The sequence below is a fragment of the Drosophila sulfurigaster genome, chromosome 3 (assembly GCF_023558435.1).
Source record: "Drosophila sulfurigaster albostrigata strain 15112-1811.04 chromosome 3, ASM2355843v2, whole genome shotgun sequence".
Taxonomy (NCBI): Eukaryota; Metazoa; Arthropoda; class Insecta; order Diptera; family Drosophilidae; genus Drosophila; species Drosophila sulfurigaster.
This window is the reverse complement of record NC_084883.1, coordinates 30,264,112-30,278,108: the sequence shown is the minus strand read 5'-3', so window position 1 is coordinate 30,278,108 and position 13,997 is coordinate 30,264,112. Positions and strand designations below refer to the sequence as shown.

At 36.2% G+C, this 13,997-nt stretch overlaps 2 protein-coding genes across 2 annotated transcripts; both read right to left on the bottom strand.

Moving 5' to 3' along the window:
* Positions 1–115: 115 nt before the first annotated feature.
* On the bottom strand, positions 116–8,828 carry LOC133842851 (probable serine/threonine-protein kinase DDB_G0282963). The gene is made up of 7 exons (XM_062276125.1): positions 8,610–8,828; positions 4,996–5,033; positions 4,165–4,652; positions 2,758–2,867; positions 1,976–2,693; positions 1,625–1,917; positions 116–1,559 (listed from the first exon to the last, which is right to left on the bottom strand). Exons 3-7 carry the CDS (start codon positions 4,496–4,498, stop codon positions 1,467–1,469), a joined length of 1,548 nt encoding a protein of 515 aa, XP_062132109.1. The 5' UTR covers positions 4,499–4,652; positions 4,996–5,033; positions 8,610–8,828; the 3' UTR covers positions 116–1,466.
* A 1,504-nt stretch (positions 8,829–10,332) lies between these two features.
* Positions 10,333–11,175, bottom strand: LOC133845902 (uncharacterized). The gene is made up of 2 exons (XM_062280558.1): positions 10,942–11,175; positions 10,333–10,873 (listed from the first exon to the last, which is right to left on the bottom strand). The coding sequence occupies exons 1-2, from the start codon at positions 11,008–11,010 to the stop codon at positions 10,388–10,390; spliced, it is 555 nt and encodes a 184-aa protein (XP_062136542.1). The 5' UTR covers positions 11,011–11,175; the 3' UTR covers positions 10,333–10,387.
* Between the last annotated feature and the right edge of the window lie 2,822 nt (positions 11,176–13,997).

Genomic DNA, 13,997 nt, shown 5'->3' with positions numbered 1-13,997 from the left:
TTTTGTATATCATTTATTATATTATATTGTATGTATAATGTTTGAATTTATAATTTCGTCTAGTTCGATTGATACATAAGCAAAAATATTTACTAATCAATATCAATATCAACTAACGGCTAACAGACTTAGTCGGTTTTTATGTTTCTGTTTCATGTGTTTTTTTTTTGTTATATTTTACGATTACTATAAACAAATACATATTCGATATATTCGATAACTGCGCGAGTACTAGTCCAGTTCTAATTCTGAGATGCGAATGAAACCCGCTTTCTTAAGACAGTATGGAACATATACAGTTTATAGTATAGTTTTGGATCGTGCTTATGTTAGGATTAGGTTCTAAATGCCTCACTGCTTTTAACAGAAGAATCAAAACCATAAAATATTCACATTCTCTTAAAAAAAATCAATAATCGAATATCAGACTAAATACATTCGCATTTTTGTAATATCAGTATTATTTGTAATAAAGGTTAACTTTGTATCGCATTAATTGGGGGGAGCCTAGACTTTTCTAATACAATCTAAAATTTTGTTCCATTTCCCAGCACAAAAGTGCTCACTGTCCTCATTGTCACGTTGCTTAAACTACTATACGGTTAAGTTTCTCTAGATAGATGTACTTGAATCGTAAGCCTCTACCATTACATTTTCTTCAACACATAGGCCATATCTATATAATAATAGTTAGTTCTCTTTATGTTATAGAAAAATACATACAAATTTCATTTTCGATATTTCATATTAATTTGACAATTTGTTCAATTTATAATGCAATCTTTTTTTTTTGTTATGAAAAGCTCGGATTTCAAATGGGGGTTTACAATATTAATAATTTTTGGGGAGAATTGATTTTAGTTTCTTAAGATCAGCTACAAATCAAGTTGCTTACTTTCTTTTCTTATGAGTTTCGACCCTCAAAAATGGAACACATTTAAGGATATATCAAATTTTCATCTGCAAGGTGGGCTTATTTATAAAAATTTCAATCATTTTTTCGTTTTTGATTTTCAAATTAAATTTAATTTGATATCCCATAGAAAATTATTCATAAGTTGACGCCAGATAAGTTAGCGTGATATCTATTTAGCGTTTCCATTTCGTTTCGATTTGTTATATTTTAAAGCCCATTTAAATGACTATTTTGAATGCAGTTTATTAATCTATTTCCCGCAGATCCATCAAGTATTCCGACCTAAGACGCAGTGCAACATTATTTCTACTTCGTTTTATTTTGTGTGCGTTGTGCAAACAATTTGTGCAAATAACGTCGAAATACGTTTACGATTATGTTGAATCCAATGCCACGATCATCAAGATTCTTTTAATACTCTATATATAGCATTTCTTTTTGGCTTTTCTAGAAAACATTTGCATTTACATATAACAATTGTTCAGCAATCTTTTCATACCCCATTTGTAGAAAACAAAAATCAGACGACAACAACTGTTCCAAAATCCATTTACAATATCTGACATCCAGATCCGTGCATTACCTCGCTAATAAACATGGGCGTGCCCGCCCCCAATCCGCCATCCGTCTTCTGATGTTCGTTCTGGGGAGAACAGATAAGAAAATTCATCAAGAAAAAATAAAGTTAATTAAAATTTCAGCACTTACATCGTCGTAGTCGCAATCGAAGTAATGGCTTTGACAGTCCATGCAACGACAACTCTCAGACATTTTGCAGGTGATGCCCCACTGTTTGGCGAGATCCTTGTAGATCTCCTTTGATGTCTTGTTGCTCATCATCTCTGGAGTGAGCAGACAGTTTTGTTCCTGCTGTTGCTGCAGCTGCTGGCGACGTCCACGACGCGATGCAACTGAGCCGGACAACGAGCCCGAGGCACAACAGGATTCATTGCATGATTGCCCATTGCTGTTGCCCGTCCCCGAGCCATTGGAGCAGCCAGCTGAAAGGTGAGCATGAATATGAATGTCATTGGTGATCGAACAGTACATTCCACTTACATTCATTGCCGTAGCGATTGAGGAGTGGATCGAAGAAATTGTGTCGCGCCGCATTACTTGTGGATGGCTCGCCGCCATCCTCCTCGGATCCCGCACGCTCGCTGCACTGAGTGCACTGCTCGTCGGTGCAGGGTTGCTGGCTATCGTTGCCGGCATCGCCACACGCGGCATACGCCTTGGCACGAGCTGCAGCCATTTCGGTCTCGAGCAGAAACTCGTTGACGCTCAGCGTGCTCTCCTCGTTGTCGTCGCTGTGCAGCTCCAGCTCTGTGACGCCCTCAATGATGTGTTCCGACTGCTGATGATGCTGCTGCAGTTGATGCAGCTCTTCCTCGTCCACCTCCACTTGTTCACCTTCGTTGTTGTTGTGGCTGATGTTGTTATTGTTGTGATGTTGGTTGTTGTTGCTGCCGTTGCTGCTGCTGTTATTGCTGCTGCGATTGTTGTTGCGTCGTCGACTGCCGCCACAATTGCTGTTGTTATAGTTCTGCTGGCAATCGGGATCGTTGCAAATATCGTTGCTATCAATGCTGTCGATGTCAATGTTAAGATCAATATCGCTGTCGCTGTTGCTGTTGCTGTTCCTCCGATCATTGAGGGTTAGCTGCTCCAGGGCAGCGCTCTGTCGCGAACTATTCGCCGAGCTGCGACGACTGTTCTGATTCGGTGTGGCGCTGTGCTCCGACGACAGCTGACGATGCTGCGAGAGTCGCGTATTCTGTTGTGTCAATGCATTAATTAGGATACCACATAGGAAGTAAACAACAACAAGCCCTTCTTACCTCCTCTAACACATACTCGTATGTCGGGGGCGGTGTTGTCGGCAGGTTGTTGCTGCTGTCCGCGGGTGCTTCGTTGATGCACGTCGATGTGCGACTCGGATTAACATAGCCTGCAAGAGCACATATATGGCTGGCTTTAGAGTATCGAATATACAAATTGCGCATATGTACATGTTTATTAATCCATTTTCCTGCGTTGAAGAAGCAGTGGGGGGAAAGTGGGAGTGTACAAGAGGGAGGGAGATTGCCGCGGGATGTGCAGTCATGCAAATGTGCTGTGCATACACTCATCTTATATTCTCTTGCCTGCAAACTAGGTGAAAATTATATTAACCTCAAGCTCTGCTGCATTAAATTACTCACAGGGTTTGGGATCTTAGGTTTAGGTCTAGGTAAGACGGAATAGAGAAATGGAGAAAAGGGACACTCAAATTTAATTCGAAAATGGAACAATGAGATGCGGAACAGGCTGAGATGATAAAATAGCGGATGGAAAAAACTGAAGAACTCAAATCGAATCTCAGTCATGAAACAATGAAATAATAAAATAGGTGTTAAAGGAAATGGGATCAAAAGTTAGTATAGGTTGGGCGAAACAGCGAAATGGAAAACAGGGAAACTCATCTTGAATTGTAGACATAGAACAAAGAGATGTGAAACCGATTTAATACATATCAAGTGCTTTGGTTGGAAAGGTGAGATAAAGATTTGAACATAAAAATTGACTGAGGTGTAACGGTGTGGGATGGATTAAATATGTATGAGCCCGAAATAGAACTGCGAAATATGTAGATATAAGATGAGGATCAGTGATAAGGCAGTAATCAAGGCAGGATCAGTGAAATAATGAAAAATGAAGAGTAAACATATCAGCTACATAAAAAACAATGAAATAAGGATATTCGGCAAAATGGATGCTGAACTAAAATAAATATGTTCGTATCATAGGTCAACAGAGGAAAGAAAATGTACAATTTCTAAGTTAAGTATGTAAAAAGTATACACGAACTAAAATTAGAAATTTGTGTAGTAGATGGAGTACTTCAATTGTAGAATTTACTGGTTTAACTAAATGTTGCAAGCGTAAGAAATCATTGGGGAGGAGAAAGGCGTTGTAAGAGGTAAAGGCAAAGTGATTGCGATGTTTATTTGGGTCATGCATTGTGCATCTTAAGACAAAGGGACAAAAGGGATTTCCAAGTTGTTGAAACACAATTGACAGGCAATACGAATAAACTCGTCGTAGTAGTGTTATGTATTGTACTATAATGGGGCTCCGAGATTGAAGCGTAGTCAGTCATGCAGTTAAAAGACACCAATTAGAAGATAAACAAAGCGTTGTATGTGTATCTGAGTGTGTGTGAGTGGGCTTAATGAACGATGTTAATGGTTGTAGCGTATCCTTACCCATACGCAAGCTGTTGGAATTGATGGCAGCCTTACTGGGATTCGGAGGAAGCAAGAGCTTCCGTTCGCTCATTGAGCCGAGACTGTTGCAATCCACTGAATCAATTGTCGAGCTGCTGGCACCAACTGCCTGCTGTTGTTGCTGCTGTTGATGCTGCTGCTGTTGCTGTTGTTGTTCTTGTAGTTGCTGCTGTTGCTCCTGTTCCTGCTGCTGCTGTTGCTGCTGCTGTGTGCCCAAAAGCGCCTCATTCACAGTCGGATCCGGATCATGCTCTTGCGATGTGCTCGTGCTGCGCGAGCCTCCCATGCGAAACTTTAGCTTAAACGGTGCCATCAGGACCTCAAGGACTTCCCTCGGTTGGTATGCTCCCAATACTTGTAGACTTTCGGGTTTTCTTCGGGGGGGTTTTCTTATGATCTCGTTTGCGTTTACATGGGCACCGTTGGGGGGTTTCTATTATCTTTTGCTTTGTATTTGAAATTTATATCTATAGCAAGTTTGGACAACAGTGATGCAAGGAAAGTTGTTAAAATAGATAGAGAGACAGAACGAGAGGCATAGAGTTGGTGTACAATGATAGAGAAAGAGAGATAAATAGATTTAGAATATTGAAAGAGAGAGTTAGCCAAAAATTACGATAGAGGTTTATTCTGCAGATACCACATGAATTACTTTTGAACAGGTGACAAATTCAACACCTAAATTTTTCACTTTCTTACATCAAATTGATAATTAATTTCAATATTTACTTTATTTTCGTTTTGATTGCATGCAAATTTATATATAAACAAAAAAAGAAAACAAAAAAAAGAAGCTGTCTTTATGTTTACCTGTCGAATAATTCGTCAATTGCCAGACACAAAGTGAGCTGCAAACAAACAAAAACAAAATGTATGAATTTTTAAAATATATTTGCAGGTATTTTGCGTCAGCTTGTAATTGATTCATTGGCAAATTAATTTTCGTTGCTTTGCGATGATAATCAATGGAGTTCATCTTTAATCCACGTGGACAGCGAATGATTAATGTGAATATCGCAGTTATAAATACGCAAATTGACAGCGCAAACACACTCACACCCACACTCTCAGACACACACACACTGATAACGCACACGTGTAAATGCCTCACTTTGCGTTGCCACGCGTTGCCCATTATAAACGGCACGTGCCACGCTCTACATTACTCATACGCCCCGTACAAACTGCACATAAGTTTATGCTTATTAATTGCCTGCGTTTTGACTACATGTCCTTGCACACACACACACACACACGAACTCCTTCACACACCCTACATTCACCTGTAATATTTATAGTTTTTTTTTTTCATTTTGCTAGCAAAATTTGGCGCGCAGTTGCGCTGTTTTTTTAAGTAGGCACCTGCTTTACAGCACTTCCTTCCAAGCAACACTTCTTCTACACACAGAGAAAACACTAGTGTAATTCCTTGGTATGCAATTAACTGAATTCACTATTATTCATATACTGTAACCAAATTATTTTAATCTATGTTGCATATCGAATATTTAAGACCTTAGTTTAAAATATGTAAATACTAAATACGTAAAATTCAATCAAATTATAAGTAGAACTATTTCTTATGCCCTTGACATTTAAAAATGAAAATAGTAGTCTATTAAAATGTTTTGAATACATTAAGATGAATAAATTTAAGTTTACTATTAGATTTAGGTTTATATTTTGTTTTTGTCAATCTAATATTGCAACTCAATTTTTTTATACTCCCTTCATTTATAAACAAATAAAGTGAAGTCTATTATTAGTTTTTGAATACATTAAGCTGAATAAATTTAAGTTTACTCTTAGATTGCCAATAGCCCTCAGTGTAACGGGCATCTAGCCTACGTGTTTGCCTTATTGTCATGCAGATTACACAAAAGCCACTTAACGCTTACAGCTCAACTCAAAGCTGCTGCGCTGCGCTCTCTATGTGGACCTGCTTATTATTATGCTGCTGAAAGGAAGTCAACAGGCCAAAGAGGGAGAGGGTGAGGTAGAGGGGCACTCTGTGATTACCTTTGGCAGTTGGCAGGTGATTGTTGACTTGAGAGCCTGATCTATATATTAACAGAACATATTCATACATGCTATGTACATATGTATATTCGAAAATATTGGCATATTTGCAGACAATAAATTCTAATTGGTATTGACTTAACAAACAGTTTACAAACACACACACTCATACCTCGATTGATTGAATGCATGCAGAAAATGATTGTGATTTGAAATTCGTTTATATATCCGGCTGTCTGTCTGTCTGTTTGTTTGTATTTTCATAAGTCACACTCATCTGTACACGCAATCAATTCCTGAGCTTGTCATTCCGTACGGAAAGCCCGTGCAACATGCTATATATACTATAAAACCCGTGCTCGGCATACGAATTGATAAGCCCACGCATTTGCAATTTGAATTGCAGATGGGATTGATGTGGCACGTGCGGCAGCTCCATTGATGCCCCCACACACACTGATTGCTTGTTGCAGCAGTCGCCGCAACCCATGGTTCAACAACAACAGATTACCTTGTTTGCTCAGTTTGTTGTATTTTATGTACTGCAACAGTTTGTTCCTTGACCATGAGTTTCATTCTACAACTACCTTAGTGGCATCCTCTAAATTTAGTCGGACAGTTAACATAGCTCCAGCGGATCAACCTTGCCTGACTATGTTACGTCTTACCGTTTCGGGTCTGGCTTAAGTTATTAATACACCACATCAACTAGGTCACAACCATATATCATGCATGAACTGCATGGCAAAGTAGCTTATTATTATAGCTATAGAGACTGTATGGATTGCCTGAGGCTGTCAGTACAAGGGCTCACGAGGAATCAAATAACTCTTTTCTGCAGGGTTTAAATTCAAAAAAGGTATAATAATCTCAAGGAACTACGTTCTTATTAAATATTAATATTGAGTGATTAGTCTAATACATTTATCTAGTTAGTCTTAACTTTATTCTGGAAGTTTCACTATTCAAACGATTATTATATGACAGCTAAATGATATTCGTATCCTATCATATAACAAACCTATGTGCAAGTAACTATATAATAGAGTTAAAGATTTAAGGGTAGATTAAATATAAATGGTTTGTATACTCTAAGAGTATTGCAATAGTTTGGGGATTTCCTCAAATGATTTCTGCGGTTGCACTGGTTACCAAGTTTAAATTTCAATATAAAACTATCAATTTCTTATGGATAAATTGCATCAGTTCGAAACTGTCTAGCTCAGGTATTGCATGAATTGACAGTCATTCGGAAAAGTCATTGCACAGCAGGGGCAATCAATTTATGCACATCAGGAAGCATAGCTTACAAAATTCGTCTGACGTTTGAAGCCACAATTGTGGCAATAAGCTGATGGGTTTTGTGGCCCAGAAGAAGATATTGCAATTTTAATAAGTACATTGCGGAGTGACTTTAAAGTTGGCAGTTGCATATAAATAAATGTCATAAAATCAAAATGATGGCATTGGTCATAAAAGAAACTGAGTCAACTGTTGCATGCAATAAAATTGATGTTGTGCTCGTCATATTTAAAATGGAAATGGCCACGGAATCGTGTGGAGTTAAAGCCACGTTTTTGGGGGCGAAGGTAAATAAAGGTCTGGCCAGGTGAAGAGAAAGACTCTTGCCAGTAGCCTGGACAATTATACAAACGAGAATTTCATTTGTTTGCGCCTGATATCATTTCGTCGTTAAATAAATAGACGAACAAGTGTCCTGAGTGTCCTGTGGCTCAAAGTTCGTTGCGAACGATGATGGAACGGCCAAGTTTAGCTTGGCATGGCGTCATCAACAGGATGAAGTACACAGGGCACTACAGGGAGGTAGCGAGGTGACGCGGTAAGATAGGGAATCGAGTCGAGTGGGGTCGGAATGGGCAGGACAGCGCACATATTGAAGTGAAATTAACACGACGCAATAAGAGAAACCGCAAGCAAACAAATAATTGACGTGGAGTGAGAGAGAGAGAGAGAGAGCGAGCGAGAGAGGGGTTGGGACAACAGGGACAACAGTTGATGGGTCCTGTTCCCTAGAAAACTGATATCTAATTGAGTAAACATCAAGTGAATGACCATGAATTAGTCAGGGGTGCCCAGCCATTGACGTCGTGGAGCTATCAATTTAGTTATTGTGCTTGTAGCCTTGTGCGCCATTCACTACTGTTCAACAGCATTCGCCATTCACCATTCAGAATTCAACATTCACATACTTGAATTCACATATTCACATTCTCTCGCACTCGCACTTGTATCATCTCTTGTGGGTCTGTTTGTGTCCTGTGGGTTCAGTTTCAGCTTCAGCTGCCATTGTCTGACATTTTGAGAGCGGTATGAAAAATCGAAAAGCACACACATGACACAACCTTGACGCGAATGCAATTGTCCTGCAAATTTTTGATACGTACCTTGTGACACAATGTTCTTCTTTTGCTGCAAATCTCTTCTTTGTCTTTTTTCAAACTCAATTGTCAATTGAGATTAAAAATTGTTTATAAAGAAATTGTTTATCTCAAATAGAGCACTGTTGTGTTTCTTTTCTAAGCTTCAACTTCAATTATATGTGTATTTCGCAAACCATTTTTCCCATTGCGTGAATTCACTTGAAATCTGACAAAGACTGTGCAAAGTTTTGGTTGGACGGAAGCTTTTTATTGTCCTGTCTCTCTTGGCAGTGAAAAGCTTTTGGTTTGCGATAAGCTTAGCGAAAGCACAGCGCATGCGCTTGTCGAGCTTCCGGCATTTTTAGAGCCAATGTTTTTCTTCGTTTCATGCTTTGCACTTGAAATTATTTTGCTCCATGCTTTGTCTAGCATATTCGCGTGATTAAATTAAGAAAGAGCTTTTTAACTTTCTAGGTTATAATCTTATGTATTTAATCATTTCAAAAGAAGATATATTATTCGAAGGACTTATTTTGGATATCAATCACAAAAGCCATTGACCCGAATTTTCATATATGTATGTATCTTGATGGCACTATATATTCAATCATTTGTCACCATTTAGAAATATATTTGAGAACTAATATTCACCTTTATGTGCTGGACACATATGTCCATTTTTAAAATCGAAATGTGTATTTCCGCCAGTTTCAAATGAATCTTTAATAAACCTTTCGTAATATCTATTTAGGGTTTTAAACGCCCCCATAACGAGAAGTGACATAGCCATTAGTTTCCATTCTCAATTTTTAGCCGTATCAGTAAAAACCTCTACTTTCATTTGTATATCATCGTTCACTTCTTCCAGAAAAGTTCAGGTTTCATTGACGACAGAATTGTGTCTAACTATCTTCGTTGATGTTTTCAAAAAATTACCAGGAACATCTATGGTATCAGTCTGCATCACTTCAAAAGTTTATGCCTGCTTCGCCGAATTATTTATACATATGGACTAAAAATAAATTTATTATAATAATTATTTTAACTCACACTGGCACAACTTATGGGTGTCCAACAGCAACTTAGAATATACAAAATATTGGCATTAAAGAACTTCATGACTTGGTTATTTTCAAGTTTACTGACAATGTATTTTTATGTAAAACTCTATTTATACACGATAATTCGTGCGGTAAAGCTAATTTTAATTACGTTTCCATTTTTTTATAATTAACTTTTTGTCTCCGCAAGAATCTCCCAAAACGTGCATTATTTGATAGATCTCGTTTATAAAAACAAACAAGTTCGTGTTTGCATTAGTTGATGTACATAGATATATTTTTTCCCGAGTTCCACAAAAAACGAAAACAGCTTTTAAAGCTAGTCAAAATGCAAAGTTGGAAAATCTTGTATATATAAATGTTTCAACTGAAAGTTATTTTTACCTTTTAATTGTACAATTGCTAACGTATTTATTTTGTATCCAACTTCAGACAGAGTTGCCACAAGTGGTGAATATCCTTTTTCTCTTGCATTAATGTGTAGTCACTGGTTTGATTTTGATTTTATTATTGCAAAGATACGCCTTGCAAAGATATAGCAGCAATACGTATTTTAGTGGGAAGTGGAATTCAATTTGTTTCAATACGATTTACTTGCATTTACGATATTTAAAATAATTAGGAAAATATTTAATAACTGTTTTCTATAAGTGGTTAATCGAAAAGTAGAACAGTTCCAAAAAGCAATAACTACTTTGCACGGCATCCGTTATATAGTTTATCATTTCAAAACAAAATTTATTATAACGGCTTGTTTTCGATTTTAACGATAACAGCGAATGCTCCGCCAAAAATATTATCCTTTATTACGGAGATCTGCACTTTGACGTATCCTGTTGGCATTAGATTCAGCCAATTATCGGAGTCTAGTATTACATTTTTCATCCAATATTTTCCTGTGGGTATTGGGCACAGATCTCCATTTTTAAAATCGAAATCTGTAGTTACGCCAGTTATGAACGATTTTTTAATATATGAATTGTAATATCTCTTTAGAGTAGTGCACACCCCCAGAACAGGAAGCTTTATTGCCATTGGTTTCCAATCACCATTTTGGACTGTATCAACAAATATCGCTATTTCCATTTTCGCATCATTGTTCACTTCTTCCAGAAATTCCCAGGTTCCATTGATAGCAGAATCGCGACCAATTATCCTCGATGATATTTTCACCAGATTACCAGGAATGTCAATGGTATCTATTTGTGTCACATCATAGACTTGGCCCTAATTTCCATCGAATTATTTATAAATATAAAATTAATAAAATCTACACAAAAAAATTTATAACTTACACGGCCACAAGTTATAGGTTTCAGGCAGAAAATTAACATATAAAAGATATTAGCTTTGAAGTACTTCATGATTGATTGTTTTCAAGGTAACTGGTAATACATTAATATAAAACGGTCTTTTTATGCACGATAATTCTGCCAATAAATACTATTTTAATTGCGTCTCTGTTTTGTTATTAATTAACTTATAAACATTTCATTATAATTTAGAACCTCCCAAAGCGTGTATTAAATTAAATAACGATATAGTTTATAGCAACAAACAAGTTCGTGTTTGTTTTAATTAATGTATTTAGAAATTTAGACACTTGATATGGGCATTTAAATCTGTAATAAACCTTTCGTATTATCGATTTAGGGTTTCACACGCCCCCATAACGGACAGTGAAATTGCAATTTTTTGCCGTATCAGTAACAACCTCTATTTTCATTTTTATATCATCGTCAACTTCTTTCAGAGAAGTCCAGGTTCCATCGACGACAGAATCGCGTCCAACTATCTTCGTTGATGTTTTCAATAAATTACCAGGAATATCTATGGTCTCAGTCTGCATTACTTCAAAGGTTAGAGCCTGCTTCGCCGAATTATTTAAATGAATTAAAAATAAATTTATTATAATAATTATTATAACTGACACTCGTTCGTGAGGTGTTATTTAAATTACGTGACTCTTTGTTAACAATTAACTTTTTGTCTCCCAAAGCGAGCATTAAATTTGATTAAAGGTATCGTTAATAAGAACAAACAAGTTCGTGTTTGCGTTAATTGATGTATTCAGGAATTTTGAAATGGGCATTTGCAATTGCATTGGAAGTCAGTAGACTATATTTTTATCTGAGTGCCACAAAAAAAACGAAAATAGCTTTTATAGTTAGCCAAAATCCAAAATCGGAAAATCTTGGTATTACTTTTTTGTAGCACACATAAAATATATATCCAAAATAAAAAGAAAATTCAATATACATATATATTCTAATACACTAAACTAATAATATAAATGTTTCAATTCGAATTTATTTTAAATGTTAATTGATCAATTGCTAACCTTTTTATACCCATAGGGTAGAAGGGTATTATAACTTTGTGCCGGCAGGAAATGTATGTAACAGGTAGAAGGAGGCATCTCCGACCCTATGAAGTATATATATTCTTGATCAGCGGCAACAGCCGAGACGATATAGCCATGTCCGTCTGTGTGTCTGTCCGTATGAAACACTGGATCTCAGAGACTATAAGAGATAGAGCAATAATTTTTTTTTGACAGCATTTGTTATGTTTGCACGCAGATCAAGTTTGTTTCAAATTTTTGCCACGCCCACTTCCGCCCCCGCAAATCAAGAAAATCAAATAACAAGCGTAATTTTAAAGCTAGAGTTGCGAATTTTGGTATATAAAGTAAATACTATAGTAGTTATGATTCCTGAAAATTTGGTTACGATCAGAAAAATCAGAAAATTGTGGAAGTTATTAAAGAAATTCTTTTGTATGGGCAAAAGCGCCTACTTACAAAGGGTCTCAGTTACTTTGGCTGACAATCTGGTATATTGTGCCATCTATGGTATATTTTGAATGGTGTACTATATCGATATACCAAGTATACCATTTGGTATACTTTTAGTATTTTTACAGTATATTTGGTATATTTTGAAAATGATACCGCAATATTTTGCCTTTATTAAAAATGGGTAGTGGGTATCTTACAGTCGAGTGTGCTGTAGCTTTCTTACTTGTTTATTTTGAATTTAATTTCTCCTTTTTCTATTGCATTAACGTGTACTACTCGCGTTGATTTTATTATTGCAAAGATCAGCGCCATGTCTTTTAGAGGGATGTGGAAATGTTTCAATATCAGCACCAGTTTTGGACTTCCAGTTATGATATTTAAGACCCCTTGCCACCAGTGATGAATAAGCATAGTTTTTTTTTGCATAAGTGGAGTTCATTTTGTTATTGCATCGGTATGTATACACAGCTGCGACTTTAAGCGGGAAATAGAATTCAGTGAGTCTCAATATCAGCAACAGTTTTGGATTAACTTGCAAAGTATATGTGGTATTTAGAACAATTTTGATACTTTTTAATAGCTGCTTTATCATAGATCTTAAGCAAACAATGTGACAGTCCACAGATTAACTCATGGGCCACATGCAGCCTTTTGGAATTGCTCAAATGCTTAAACGCAAAGGAAAAGGTAACTAAATGCAAAGTAATTTAATAGTTAATATAACAGTCGCCGCACGGCAGCCCCGAAGAAGTGAACGATGATGCTAAAATGGAAATAGGACCGTATCAATAAATATCCCTATTTCCATTTTAGCATCATCGTTAACTTCTTCCAGAAATTCCCAGGTTCCATTGATAGCAGAATCGCGACCAATTATCCTCGATGATGTTTCCACCAGATTACCAGGAATGTCAATGGTGTCACTTCATAGGCTTCAACCTAATTTCCATCGAATTATTTATAAATATAAAATTAATAAAATCTACACAAAAAAAAGTTGTAACTTACACGTCCACAACTTACAGGTCTCAGGCAGAAAATTAACATATAAAAGATATTAGCTTTGAAGTACTTCATGCTTGATTGTTTTCAAACATACTGGTGATACATTAATATAAAATGGTCTTTTTATGTACGATAATTCTGCCAATAAATACTATTTTAATTGTTATTAATTAACTTATTAACATTTCATTATAATTCAGAACCACCCAAAGCGTGTATTAAATTTAATAATGATCTAGTCTATAGCAACAAATAAGTTAGTGTTCGCTTAAATTAACGTATTTAGAATTTTATACACCTGATAAGAGCATTTCCAATTACTTTTTGTAGGAGATTTATTGTAGCACAATATTTTTATCTAAGTTACACCACAAAAAAAAAAAAGAAAATAGCTCTTTTACTTTTTCAATATATTATTTGAAGCTCACATAAAATATATATCCAAAATAAAAGGAACACTATGCGTCTATCAAATCAAATATATGTAAAAATATTATCATTTTGATATGAAAAAGCATATTTTTGCCAGGAACACTCTTAATTGTT